The sequence below is a fragment of the Ischnura elegans genome, chromosome 10 (genome assembly GCF_921293095.1).
Source record: "Ischnura elegans chromosome 10, ioIscEleg1.1, whole genome shotgun sequence".
Taxonomy (NCBI): Eukaryota; Metazoa; Arthropoda; class Insecta; order Odonata; family Coenagrionidae; genus Ischnura; species Ischnura elegans.
In genome coordinates, this window is record NC_060255.1 from 97,933,822 (window position 1) to 97,947,764 (window position 13,943).

The 13,943-nt window shown below is 37.0% G+C and overlaps 1 protein-coding gene across 2 annotated transcripts in view; it reads right to left on the reverse strand.

The window, feature by feature from the left end:
- Positions 1 to 522: 522 nt before the first annotated feature.
- LOC124166724 overlaps positions 523 to 13,943 on the reverse strand; it is a 43,146-nt gene continuing 29,725 nt past the window's right edge. For both annotated transcript variants that reach the window (XR_006866487.1, XM_046544387.1), the window contains one exon: positions 523 to 942. Coding sequence is in view for 1 of the 2 variants with exons in the window: in XM_046544387.1 (XP_046400343.1) it covers positions 907 to 942 (36 nt within the window). In the remaining variant the exon portion in view is untranslated. The remainder of the gene's footprint in view (positions 943 to 13,943) is intronic.

A 13,943-nucleotide genomic window follows, 5' to 3' on the forward strand; every position in this document is an offset into this window, starting at 1 on the left:
CGGATTTCATACCAACTGTCGCAACCAACAGTGACTCTGGCTCGCGCGAGAGCTCGCAAAATAACTCGCGTCCAACTCTCGGGAAAAATTGCATCTGTGAGTTTACACTATGCGACACCACTCGCGCAACTTATGTCGCAACTTTTCTCGCAGGTGTAAACCTAGCTTTAGAAGAGCAATAGAAGAAAGGCACGGGGTCAACAACCCAGGAAAAGAAGATCATCTGGACGAGGACTCCATTCGGACGGCCACAACGCGAAAGAAGACGGTGAAGGCGTGCGCGGTACCCTCACCCATCCTGGATCCTTTCCCCCCACCTCTCTTCCGAAGCCCTAAAAAACGACACTTTCCCCCACAACCCTCAATATGCCCACTTGTCGACACCCAAACCCCATCCTCCATCTTACCCCTCTCCTTCAAACACCAAGACCCATATAAAGAAGTACTCTCAAGACTTATTTTACTCTTGATAATGTTGTTTGTTGCAACGAAACTAGTGGTGTCAAAATAAAACTCAGTGGAAATATTGCAATGTCCAATTTTACTTATATAAATGAGGACCCTGGAGGCCCAGGGACAAAAGTGCAATTTCTATAATTTTGCAGATATTGGTTGGGAGGATACACAATATTATTGTACCAAAGAGTGAATGACTGCGTGTGTGATTTTTTTCACATTGCAGGAAAGTCATTTTGTTTCATTTTATCCATGCGTTTTTGGCCATTTTTCAAAGAAAAAACTTGTGTCAACCTTTTCATCCGAGCTTTTCGCAATGTTCTTGTAGAAGAGTGGCCGATTGGTGGGGAGTGGACGATCTCGGCCTGTTGCGAGCCGTTTCTGTCAGCGGTCAAACAGCGAACTCGACTGGCACCTCGTGACAGCTCGTGAATAGACCTTGGGCGTGGGCTATTGCAGCGCTGAGTTTTTCCTCTCGATCGCCTTCTGCATGAAAAGAAGATAAATGTATATGACTGTGGGGAAACTGAAAGAGAGATTCTCGGAGAGGAAGGCCTTGCTCCAAACATTTTAATCTATGAGGTTTATCTAGTAGGTGGGGAAAAACTTGAAAAGGTACAGCAGTTTAACTATTTGGGCAGAACATTAGAGGAAAACGGACACAGTAGCAAGGACATCAGGAAGCGAATTGCACTAGCAAAGGAGGCGTTCATGAACAGGAAGGAGCGTCTGAGAGGATCGTTATGTAAGAGTTTAAAGAAAAGGTTAGTGAAGAGTTTGATCTGGAGTGTATCTCTCTGCGGTGCGGAAACGTGGACACTGAGGAAAGAAGACGAGAGAAGATTGGAGGCATTCGAGATGTGGGTATGGAGAAGAATGGAGAGGGTGAAATGGACGGAGAGGAAAAGGAAGTACGAAAGTGCTGGATATGGTGGGTGAGGAGAGGCAGCTTTTAGAGATGCTGAGGAGACAGAAGGTATGGATGGAGGGAGTACTTAGCGGGGATGGGATGTTGAAAATGGTGTTGGAGGGTAGAATGTTAGGGAAACGAAGGAGGGGAAGGAAAAGAATAGCATTTTTAGATAGATTGAAAGGGAGTTGGCCTTACAGTGAATTGAAGAAGGTAGCACTGGAAGGAAACGAAGGCTCCCAGATCACTTCTTGAATACTCCATGGAAACCTACCTTAATCGGTAGAACTCTATGATGAAAAAGGTTTATCTAGTAGTAATAATATACAAACAGCTGTGGTATTTTTCCACACGATTTTATTCGATCCCCTATTTTATTCGATCCCATATTTTATTCGATTTCCCCTATTCTGGTGTCCGTTCCAAAATTCATCTCTTTCTCCGTTAGGTAACAAGGTCATGGCAATAAGATAAATACACAATAACTTCCGCTTGATGATGATTATCAATCGTAACCCAGACCGCTTTATTAACACTAGAAGGACGGCAGGGGTCATTTGACCCATTTTCAGAATTCAAATTTATTTTTCTCTCATTAAAATATTTTTTTAAATTTTGAAACTTTTTGACTTTGTTCATTTTGGTCTATATTTTGATAAATAAGTGAAAATTAAACAATAATATTTTGTTTTAAATTTTTATGACGTGTTATACCTAGAAGGACGGCTAGGGGTCATTTGACCCACAACTGGTTTTCGCGCTATTTTCTTGCCCGTGGGCACTTTAGTGCCATGTATATCATATAATCAGCAAGAGGCTAGTGTGGTAGATGATTTGCTTCATTTTGAATCTGGAAGTACCCGGTTCAATGCCAGTTTCGTCCCAAGGGCTCCTATCCGTATTCAAAAACCTAGGCATAGCGACTTGTTGTGCACGATCTTTCGATATATTTTGGGTAGCAAACGGAAATAAAACCTTTTCAATCCTTGATTTGGGTAAATTCATGTAATTATGATATTTTAATTTTGTTTTATTTATTGTTCAATGATTATTGTATTACCCACACCAAAAAATCGTCACGTATCCCAAGAATTGTTTTCCGTCGTCCAAGATTCAGAGCTCTTAGAGACATTATTTTCCATATCGACTCATCAGGTTTATGAATAACTTTCATTTTTCTGGCCTGACGGCACTGTCACTTGACCTAGCCCCTTTGCCGTGTGTTAGCCGGCAATTAGCGTTACTTCTGAGAATTAGTGACGCCTGACCCCGTCGGGGTTTGGGGCGGGTTGACTGCACGCTGCGTCCTGGGGAAAAATCCTGTCTCTTTTTGAGAGAGCGGAGGAATTGAGTGGACTGTAAAATTCTACTGTAAATCCTACCCTTGGAATCCGCACGTAGGTCGGAGAAGAAGCATTACTGCAAGTTCCTGGAAGATACGAATCAGGATGCGGTTGGCGGTTGAGTCCCTGCCTTTTGAACGGCAATTAGCGTTACTTCTGAATATTTTGTCCTTTTGTATGAATTTCTAATGCCCTCTCTATACCTTCAATGCAACTAGAGAAGATTCTACCATAATGCGCTTTCGTTTGTAGATTTTTTGCATGCCATTTCAGTAGCGAGTTGAGGAAGAAAGTAAGAAGTCGAGAAATATATCAAGAAAAGAGAAACTTCGCGATTCAAATAGCAGCAGGGAATTTTGAAGATCAGTCTGGAAGTGAATCGTAAACGTCAGTTTAAGGACATTCTGACCAATCCATCAACATCTGTGTGTGATGGAAGCGACAAAGTCCAAGGTAGTGAATCCGATGGCGACTTTGGCGTGATAGCAAATGCACAGCTCTCTCCAACAAAATGCAGCTGTCCTTTTATGAGGTAAATTCCAAATAAACCAGACAAATTTGGAATCGAGTGCTGGGTTTTGACAGATGTGAAGTGAAAATACAGCCTAAATGAATTTCCATATTGTGGCAAAGATGATGATTGGCCATCAAATCAAGCGTTGGGGAAATAAATAGTTACTAAAGTGACTGTAACATACAAGAATTCAGGAATAAATGTAACTTGTAACAATTATTTTCCATCCATCAAGATAGCAGAAAATTAGAAAAAAATGGAAAACTTCTCTTGCATGGACGATCTGAAAAAAACAGGCGTGACGCACAAATATCCATGACCCCTAAAATAGCCATGTAATCCATTCAACGCGAGTGTTCAAAAATACCTTAGGCCATACTCTTACGTAGAATCAGGCAAACTAGAACAATAATGTACTTTCACTCAGCAGCTCTCATACGACACTATTTCCAAAACTAATAAAAGAATACCAGAGACCATCCTATTTCATAATAAAAACAAAGCGGGAGTAGATATGATGGATAGCATGAATCAATTTATATATATGTCTCCAAATCCAACAGCCATAGCTCCTGGAGCACAAAAAAGAGAATAGTGCCAAAAATATTGCATCCATTTTCTTTCCATTTTCAAAATTCCTTTTCATGTGCAAATGGCTGGTGTCCTAACACCCCCTGCCACACGCTTTTAAGCGGCTTGAGGGTTAATGTGTAGATTTAGATGTAGATGAATAAATCGTCTAATGAACGCATTCAGCGCAAAAAATATTTTGTGGAAACAGCGCTGAAAAAATACTGTCTGTCTGAGATTTACAACAAAGTAATAAGTTTAAAAAGTTTTAATCCAAATTTTGTAAACCCACTACCCCTATTGTTTAGACATGCAACACAACTTTTGTATTGAGTGTATGTATTTTCATAATTTGATTTGCAATCGACTACTACATACAGTTTAATTCATGATTCTTTAAAATAATTGTTATTAACTTTTGACGATGGAAATAATATTTAATAATGTTAAATAGTGTTTTAATGAACTGATTCAACAATTAATACGATTAAACTGAATATTGGTTGAAAATTAGGCGTTTTATTCCAAAATACATTTAGGGGTCAAATGACCCCTAGCCGTCCTTCTAGGTAGCGCGAAACTCCCGTCCTCCTAGTGTTAAAAAAATAAGTGTCATAATAGGTAGATATTCATCGAAGATACATATCATGGAATACCGCACAGTTAAGGATGACTCAACGAATTTTGTAAGTGGCGTGAATAGGGTAGTTTCCTTCATCAAAGAAAGTGAAATGCATTGACTGCGATTCCTTACCCACCATTAGTGTATTCATAATATACAAATTATTTGGTTTTAGAAATCTCAGTGTAGACGAATGGCCACGGTCAATTTTAACCACATTTGAAAAAGGCCATATTGTCGCTCATGCGATGCCACTCCACGTGACGTCACAGGGACCTAGTTTCTATACGAGTAGATAGGAGTTTTACATCCTCTGATGTTACCAATGCATGCATAAGGCACAGATCTCAGGGAAACATATCATAATAATCACACATTAAAAATACCTAAGTTCGGAAAGTTTCCTTCGTTTGATAGGGGAATAATAATCCTTATTTAAGCCAAGCGCTACCTGCTAGCATGCGGCGTCGTATCAGCGCTCAAGCCTCGCCCCAAGGTCACCTCACACGGCTTCAGCGGGAACCATAAATACGTCACACGGACTTTTCCCATCATTCCTACTTAGCGGTCGCGTTTTCGCTTTGAAATTTTTCACTTTTTATTTAATCGTGAAAAATAGATATCGTCATTCGAAAATCTAAGAGCGTGAAATGCGCACTCCAGGAGTAATAATCTTTCTATTTAGGCAATAAAAAAATAATAGGAAACCACCCTATTGAAGCTAGAGCATGCAGTTGAAGGAATTTGTAAGTAAAGACCAATCAGTCGGAGTTATGGACTTCACTTCTCGACGCACCGAACAGCAACCGATACTTGTGCCGTAAAAAAAGAAAAGAGGAGAAAAATTAAGCTATTAAATAATTCGCTGTCGAAGCGCCCTGAAACACCACATAACTCAATGCTGCTTGATAGATAATTATGTAGAAGTGTTCATTCGACGGAAAGGAAGGACTTTGTCGACGGTGGGTTTCACAGCATTAGGATTAGCTCAAGAATATCTCACCGTGGCAACGTGAGTCTATCGAATTATTCCTCTTAAGCGCAATTGAACGAATTCCTTGAAGCAAAATGGTGCTAACATTCTGGATACGCCTCCTACTATTCACCAAAGTTGAATGGGGAAGTTGCATGAAATTTTTTTCATCGAAATAATACCTGATTCTTATAGCAATTTTCACCAGGAATCCATTTTCACCAATCAAACTTCTCGTAAACTATTGATTTTATAAACGATTTAAGGTTTTCCTGGTGAATACTTCTGACAAATGTTTCTCGGGTTTGCATCCAGGTTAAAGCTTTTATGTAAGCCGACGTTTCGGAAGACGACTTGTCTTCCATCCTCAAGGCTGTGTTACTTGAATGAAGTTCAATTTCACACTGAACAGGATCGACCGTTTACGGAGACAACAATACGGCTCAGGTGTCGTCCGATTGGCTGTAGGTCTTTTGAAATTCTTCACGTTTAACCCTTATGTTTTTCATACAGCTGAATACAGGTCTCCATGTAGTGCTTAGATGAAAGCCGGTGTCCCGATTGAAATTTTTGGGATTGAGGCGGATCTCTATTGCTTCCTTAACTACGCGGTCCCAGTAACGTTTTTAAAGCTTTTATGTAAGCCGACGTTTCGGAAGACGACTTGTCTTCCATCCTCAAGGCTGTGTTACTTGAATGAAGTTCAATTTCACACTGAACAGGATCGACCGTTTACGGAGACAACAATACGGCTCAGGTGTCGTCCGATTGGCTGTAGGTCTTTTGAAATTCTTCACGTTTAACCCTTATGTTTTTCATACAGCTGAATACAGGTCTCCATGTAGTGCTTAGATGAAAGCCGGTGTCCCGATTGAAATTTTTGGGATTGAGGCGGATCTCTATTGCTTCCTTAACTACGCGGTCCCAGTAACGTTGATTTTATCATTAAAATGCATTTAAAACAGTGAAATCCGTCTGCAAACGCGAAGTTAGCTCTCATTGTTGGTGACGTCATTTCTCCCTACGGCGTTTTCGTTTTGCATGCACGGCCGCAGAAGCTACAATGAAGCAGTCGTTGATTAAGTGAATATCTCGGTATTTTTTCAATCCGTGTTTTCTCTGAGACATTTTATGACGTTATTTAGTCACGTAAAATATTTTTCATCCATTTTCTATATTCGTAGAAAAAGAATATATCGAATATTTGCGAAATGGAAGACGGTTTCTGGTAAGGCTGTTGCGATAATCTCCCAAAGGTGGATTCCTTAATGATGGCATTATATTTTAAAAGTAACGCGGGCTTTTTGGCTGCAGAATTTAAAGAAGTGAAGGCTTCGCGGTGAGTTTTTCTAGTTTATTATGCCATTACGGGACCAGCTTTTACGAATACAGTAGTAGCTACTCGGCCTCCGTTGAAAATTTCTGCATGAAATATTGATGCATCTAGTTAGTGCAAATACAGTTCAAATGATATGAGTTATGATTTTTTGCTTTCGATATGATATCAGCTTTTTGATTAAGTTTGTGAAATGCTTTCTGTGCACAAATTTAAGGTAATTTTTCTGAGCACATTATGCACATCATATTTTGTATAGTTTTAAGGTGTGTTATGTGTGCATACTGTCTGAAGTGCGTGCAGGTTTTGACAGGTTATGCGCTTTTATAATGGCTGGTTAACGACAAATATGAGATAATGCAGCTTTTAATGTTAGCTATGAAACTTCTACAAGATGCTTATAAAATAATGAAGTTATTTGGCAAACTTGTCACAAAATTCAATCATTTATGTTAAATAGTATTAGGTGCGCAGCTAAGTTCTCGCTGTTTTTGTTTTGAAAAATACAACTTTATTTTGAAAAAATTGTTTTAAATGAATCGTTCAAAGTACGTATCGACCCTACATATAAATTTTCCCCATCATTGTGGCAGAACCCGAATATCGTTACTGTAGAAATTTTTGTCTTTTAACACTAGAATGCCGGGAAATTTGTATCCCCTAGAATGCCGGGAGGGTGTCATTTTGACACCCATGTCTTTATATGCATGTTACGTTGCAGATTAGTTTTATTTCGGAGTCGATAGTGTCAACTCCTTTTCAATGCTGGTTTTGTGTCCTTATATTTATAAAAATAAATGTTTTAATAGAGTTCCATTGAAGTAAAAATTTTTATACAAAAAATACTCTCCTGGAATGCGGTATCCATCGATAAGATTGCGCTGAAACGTCGGAGGAGGCATGAAAGTGTAATAATACCTATATATAATCATTGAATACTTTTTTATAAGTATTTATTGTTCACTGTAATTCGTTAAATTTTATTTGCATAATATAATTAAAATGAACATGTTTTTCTTTTTATTATTATTTTTAACTTTTTTCGTCACGTTTCGTCTTAGATTATAGAAGTGTGCTTCAAAAGACGAAAATTAAAAAAAAAACAATTGCGACCACTAAACTACGAAATTTCTTAAAATAAAATACAAAAACTTCGTAAGAACCCAAAAAAATCGAATCCTTTTTCATACAGACTTACAAAAAGCTTTATCTACATAGTAGATTCTCTACATTTCTGGCACTTTTGGTCTGTTTTGGCCGAAGATTTACTCACTTTTTACTAAGCTTACGAAAAGCAACAGTTCTGTTTTTATTGCATTTTATCTATACTTGACAATCCCTAGTCAGTTCTGGATTTGGTTGCCAGATATTCGTTGACGCAATGTAAGGAAAAGCAAGCTATTCTGATAAATTTTGTAAAAATAATTCGGGACATCTTTTGTGAAGTTATTTCCTTATATATTATCCAGGCATTTATAGAGACCAAGTCAAAAGTATTCTGGAAAGAAAAAACAGGCAATCGCCTGGTTCTAGTTCTGACCAAATATTTTCGCCCCATATGATCAATAATATCTACTTCAAAGTTTATCTCATTACAACACCTTACAGATTCGGGCGATTTGTTTGAGTTGTTACTAATGTCAATATGAGGGCGAAGAGATCATGGAACAAGAACTCATCTCTTTTCTGTTTGCCCTGATGAACAGTAAGGGCCGGTTTTATAATGTCTGGTTAAACTGGAGTTTAAGCTAAGCGTCGGTTAAGTCCCAGAATTCTGTTTTATAATCTATGGTTAAGCCAAATCTGAGCGTTAAAGTGGTAGTCAAGCTAAACCATGGATTTCCCTCGGGTAAAAAGTTAACGTGAAGTTTAAATTGTTGAAAATGGCGGATGTTTTGAAATGCTGGAGAACCCTACGATAATATACGGAAGAAATAATCGACCAAGCGCAGCATCCTCCGTTTTTATCCGTATCTACGATATCAGCAATCAATTTCCAATATTTTTAGCACCACAATAGCAATGTAATAAGTGAAATATTTCCATAAGACCGGTGATATATCCGGAACGGACCACTATTCTACGGTATTCGCTACGAAATCCTTACAAACATCTCAAGTTTGATAATAATCACCATCCAATAAATAATATTGTCTATTCTATGGACTGCAGTCGGAGATCGTGTGCTAAACCCCTGAAAATGTTGATGTTATGCAATATTTGTGCCGGCGTAGGAGTTTGTTATGATTTGTGCCAGCCAAGTGAGTTGATGAAAAATACTAGAATTACATATCGGAGGGAAGGAAGGAGGTGTAACAGGAGTGTAGGTATAGAAATCTGTTATTACCTGGTTTTGCTGACTTCATCAACGATTTCAAAATGTGTCGGTGTTTACAAAGACAGTTTGAATTAGAAGAACAGCCAAGTTTCGTATTTGGCAATCGAAAGCGAGAAAAAGATCGTATCTACTGATTGCATTCTGATTTACTAGCATGTGATGTCACTATAGAATTCATAATTACTTCTGAGGATATATGTTATGAGGTGAAAGTATTTTCGTATTTCCTTTTCCAAAGGATGTTTGTCAAAGTACTACTATAAAAATTGTAGGTAAGTCCATTAACAATATTTGGTGTACGGCTTGGTATTTCTTGGAGATAAATATATTGGAATAAGTGAGGCAAGTGAAATATTGCGTGAAAAAGAAAGTATTTAGCACGTTTCGTACGTAATGTATACAAGATACTGTTTGAGTTTTCTTTGGAAGCTGAGAAAGGCAAATTGATACAACCAATACAGCTCGTGTGGGTAAAAAAGTAAGAATGACTGATTTGCTCATAAGATGGTATGATATATCAATGAATTTGTGAGGCAAATGAGCCTTTGGAGTGTGGAAGTTTACTAATTATTGTACGTTTTGTGACTAAAGTAATGACCTCTTATCCTTTTGATAGAAAAAGATTTGGAAAGGCACCTTAAGCAAGAAAAGTCTTCTCTTCTCTGAGCGTTCTAATGTGTAGCCTTCGACGGAAAAAATTGCGACTTTATTGCCTAAGTGCTGTTCGTAGCCAAACACAGGTTATGTACTATTAAAACCTCCTAGCAAATTATCTACCATCGAAAGTAGCTGCAGAGCTATAGAATCAGTGGTCCATCTGCCATCAAAAGTAGCTTCAGAGCCATAGAATCAGTGGTGCCCATCTAGATATCTCATGTTAAAATATAAGAGTGCCAATTTGGTTACCAATACTTATCTTATTTCAGGCTTGAATGTTTTAATATGGTGAAAATAAACAATTCGATACTTATCCTGAAAAAGTTTAATTTTATTCCATACATTTGAGCCTTAATTCAAGAGAATTTGGACCCTTGTACCTGAAGACTCATGGAAAATATGGAATATATGATATCAAAGCCAGATCAATCAAATAAATATTATTTTAAGGTTCTTAAGCATTGTCTGCTAAGGGAATACATATATTTATTGAGGTTCTCAAGCATTGTCTGCTAAGGGAATGTTTGAAACAATCAGAGTGAGTTGTATTTCTTACAATATTGAGCCAGCTGGGCTACTCTTGCTTGCTATTGGGGAAAGCTGTTGTCTGTGTACATATGTATTTGCTCATGAGGATGAATTTACAGGAAATGACTGCATTCACCACCATTCCATTCATTATTTTCTATGCTTATCAGTGACCACTGAAATTTTTTCATCGATAAGCTCTTTCAAAGTACCTTGTATGATATTGAGCAAGATATGGTGGAAGTTCTTCATATTAGTAAAATAAAACATTGCAGTATTTCCACTGATTTTTATTATAATAAAATCAGTGGAAGTATTGCAATGTATAATTTTACTAATGACTCTATCAAAGTCTTAAGTGGGATCCTTGGTATGGTTTCTTCCTAAAATATTAACCCTTACTACTACTTGTCGACGTTTAATTAACTAATATGTTTAATAAGTCTTCAAAGGATAAGTGAAGACATATTCCTATAACAGCCAATTTACATCACATATCTGGTACACTCGTTAGTTTCTTGGGATTTCAATCCCATACGTAGCTTTTATTAATTTTTTCATGCTCCATCCATTGAACTGTCACTAATGAGTACATACGTTCAAAAAATCGATTAGGTATAACATCATCAACACTTATAATCATGCATGACTTGATATCTCATTCCATTCCTTACTGTTATAAGTGATTTACTCATTAAGGTTGACATATTTCTTAGTAACATACATGGTTATTCCATTTATTCCAGAACCATTGTCTCCCTGCCCTTGCTTGTTACTCAAAATCCTTACCTTAATCCCTGTTGTCGGCATTTCAAGCTTGATGAACACTTCACATTCATCTCCTGCATTAATTCCCTTGCCTCATTTATCTCGTCTAGCACTTCCTACTTCCTTTTCCTCTGTCAATCTTATCTATACATTCCTGTATCTATACATTCTTATCCTCCTTCTGGGTCAAAAATACCAGTTTCATAGCAAGCCTTACTCCATATATCTTAACCAGACTTCTATTTGCACTTTGGTACTGTGATTTTCCCATTAATTCTCCTCTTTTTATTTATTCCAAGGATTATCTCTGTCTCATCTGTCTCGCTGCGATCTGCATCACTAAAGATATATTTTAACATGCATAGCTGCAACGTATGTAATGAGAAACAGTCTATGTTCATGTCACATAGGCAAATTTTCTTAATAGATTTATGGAAGTGGAGTGGATGTAAGGGAAATTGCTTCTATGATCACTTCATAAATAGAACATGGTACGGTAAAATTCTGTGAGGAAGTCATACTATTGCATTTATGATAGTGGAAGCACATACATTAATTATAAGTGAGTGATGTCAGTGTGGTGCATTCAGAGATGACTTGGTACAGCAATCAAAAGTATTACCCCAGAAGTAGGTAGTAAAAAAAATTACTTACTGTGACTACATGTAACAACATAATTCTATTGAAAACTCATATCCCAAAAGACAGTTGCAATGAAGGAGTCATCATGATGGAGTCCTTATGCTTTGCATTTGATACAAATAAATTCTTTAAATGCTGTATAAATAACTGTATCTTTGTACCGTGACGGATCCATGGAGGGGGGGGGGGCTAAGGAGGGTATCCAATTTACTCCCCTTGGGTATCCACTTTACACTAGATAGAATGGTGGTTTATTTCCGACTCCCACTACAGCTGGAATTTTAACCTCACCTAGCCCACCCCCTTGTCCCTATCCTGGATCCACTACTGTCTTTGTATAATTTAGTAATCTGCTAAATATTTAAAACATGTTCAATGAAAGCTTCATATTTTGTGGGCTGAGAATAAAAGAAAATATCTATCACATATATAGTATAGTATTCATAAACACCACTGAGAGTTGAAAATTAATGCTTTCATTCTGATTAGATATGTTTTTTGACAGATTTTTTATAAATTGAACCCAGAAACTTTAATATCTTTGCACCCCATCTCTTTCCCTTGAATCTTAAATACAACACAAGCCTTTGCTGTTGATTAGATATGAAGTTAGTTATGTTAGCACTTAAAACTTATTCTTACACAAGGTTTGCAAAAATAGTATTAACATAAAGAATAGATCCCCCATCCCAAGCTATGAGCCAAAAAGAGTTGCAATATTTGTTACAGATGCATATTTTTATAACAACATGCAGCCTACTTGTAAAGTATGAAAGGTTTGCTGCAAACTGTACATTTATTTAATAATTGGATAGCAGGAGCCCTTGAAGTAACTGTGGTAGGGTTATGCATAAGTTATTCAAACTTTATTCATTCTTCTCTAATTATAATTTTTGACTGTGAAGCTATGTTCATAATCAGTGATTTCTGAACATCCATTCAATTTAAAATGGCAATGAATACATTCTCAATGGCATTACCATAAAGACTCACAGTCATCCCTATTACAATATCAACTACACTATTGACAGCCAGTATCAAAATGTTTCACTTTATACTTCAATGGTAAGGGCTACTTGGTGTCATGCAATAGATTTTGGTATCTGTAATGAAGAAATTTAAACTTAGTTCTGTCCCTTATTGAAAATTTATTTGCCAGAGATTATGGATTTCATGAAACATATTACTTCTTAACAGTATATGTATATCTATAATCATAAAAAAGATGAGATAATTTAAAGTTATGAAATATCTGCTGCTAGCTGACAATTATATGGCTCAATTCTTTTCGTGTCTGTAACACGAGTGGCACATGGCTGAATATATACCTCCTCATTGTGAAAATTTTAATAAAACTGAAAATGCTCTATAAAAACACAAAAATCATCAAAGGAATTACCATGAATTGATCATAACAATGACATCATTGTGACAGAAGCCTCGTTATCGTTTTAATGAACACTGATGAATTTTTCTATTAGACGGTGGTTGGTTATAAATTCTGTTATTTAAATTATGGCCATGGTGAGTACTTTGAAAACGGGAAAGGCTTTGATTAATCACAACTTGCAGGCTGTTCCTAATTCCGTAGGGAACGCAGAGATGATAATAAATTAGCGTAACGGCCATACTAACGCTAAGAAGATATATCTTACTGCAAAAGTATGATTAAAATTTATCGTCATTATGATTAAATTGTAGCCTCAAAATGTTCCTAAAATCGCTCAGGTGGCGTACTCAATAGAAAACCATTTCAATTGGTTTCACAATACAAATGAGAATCTTCGTTCTCGAATAATAAGCACAAACAAGGTTAATCTACCACTATTTCTTGAAAAGGGACTCCACCTTGATTCAATCCATTAACAAATAGTAATTCATTATCTCCGTGTAATTTATGGCTTACACAATTAACACTTGTACATGCCAAATATTCACAGATCGAGGCGAGTATTTTTATTTTAACGACACACTGATGATTGACCATAAGATCGTCAACGATTAAAACCGAAAATATTGGCGTCATCTTCGTTTTCAAAGCTAACCATCACTTCAAAACAAACGTAAACAATTCTTTCACCACTCTCCAACTCGATTTTTTTCAATTTTGACTTTCGTCTGTTTCACTTTTCGCGATCAATTGTTGGTATGAGAATTACAGTAGCTGCGCTTTCCTCTCGTTAAAGTTCCCATCAGCCAACCGGCGGTAGGATTTGCTTTATAAAACACAACCTCTCGTTAAACTCCACGTTACCGTAATCTCCACGTCAACTTAACGTGAGGTTT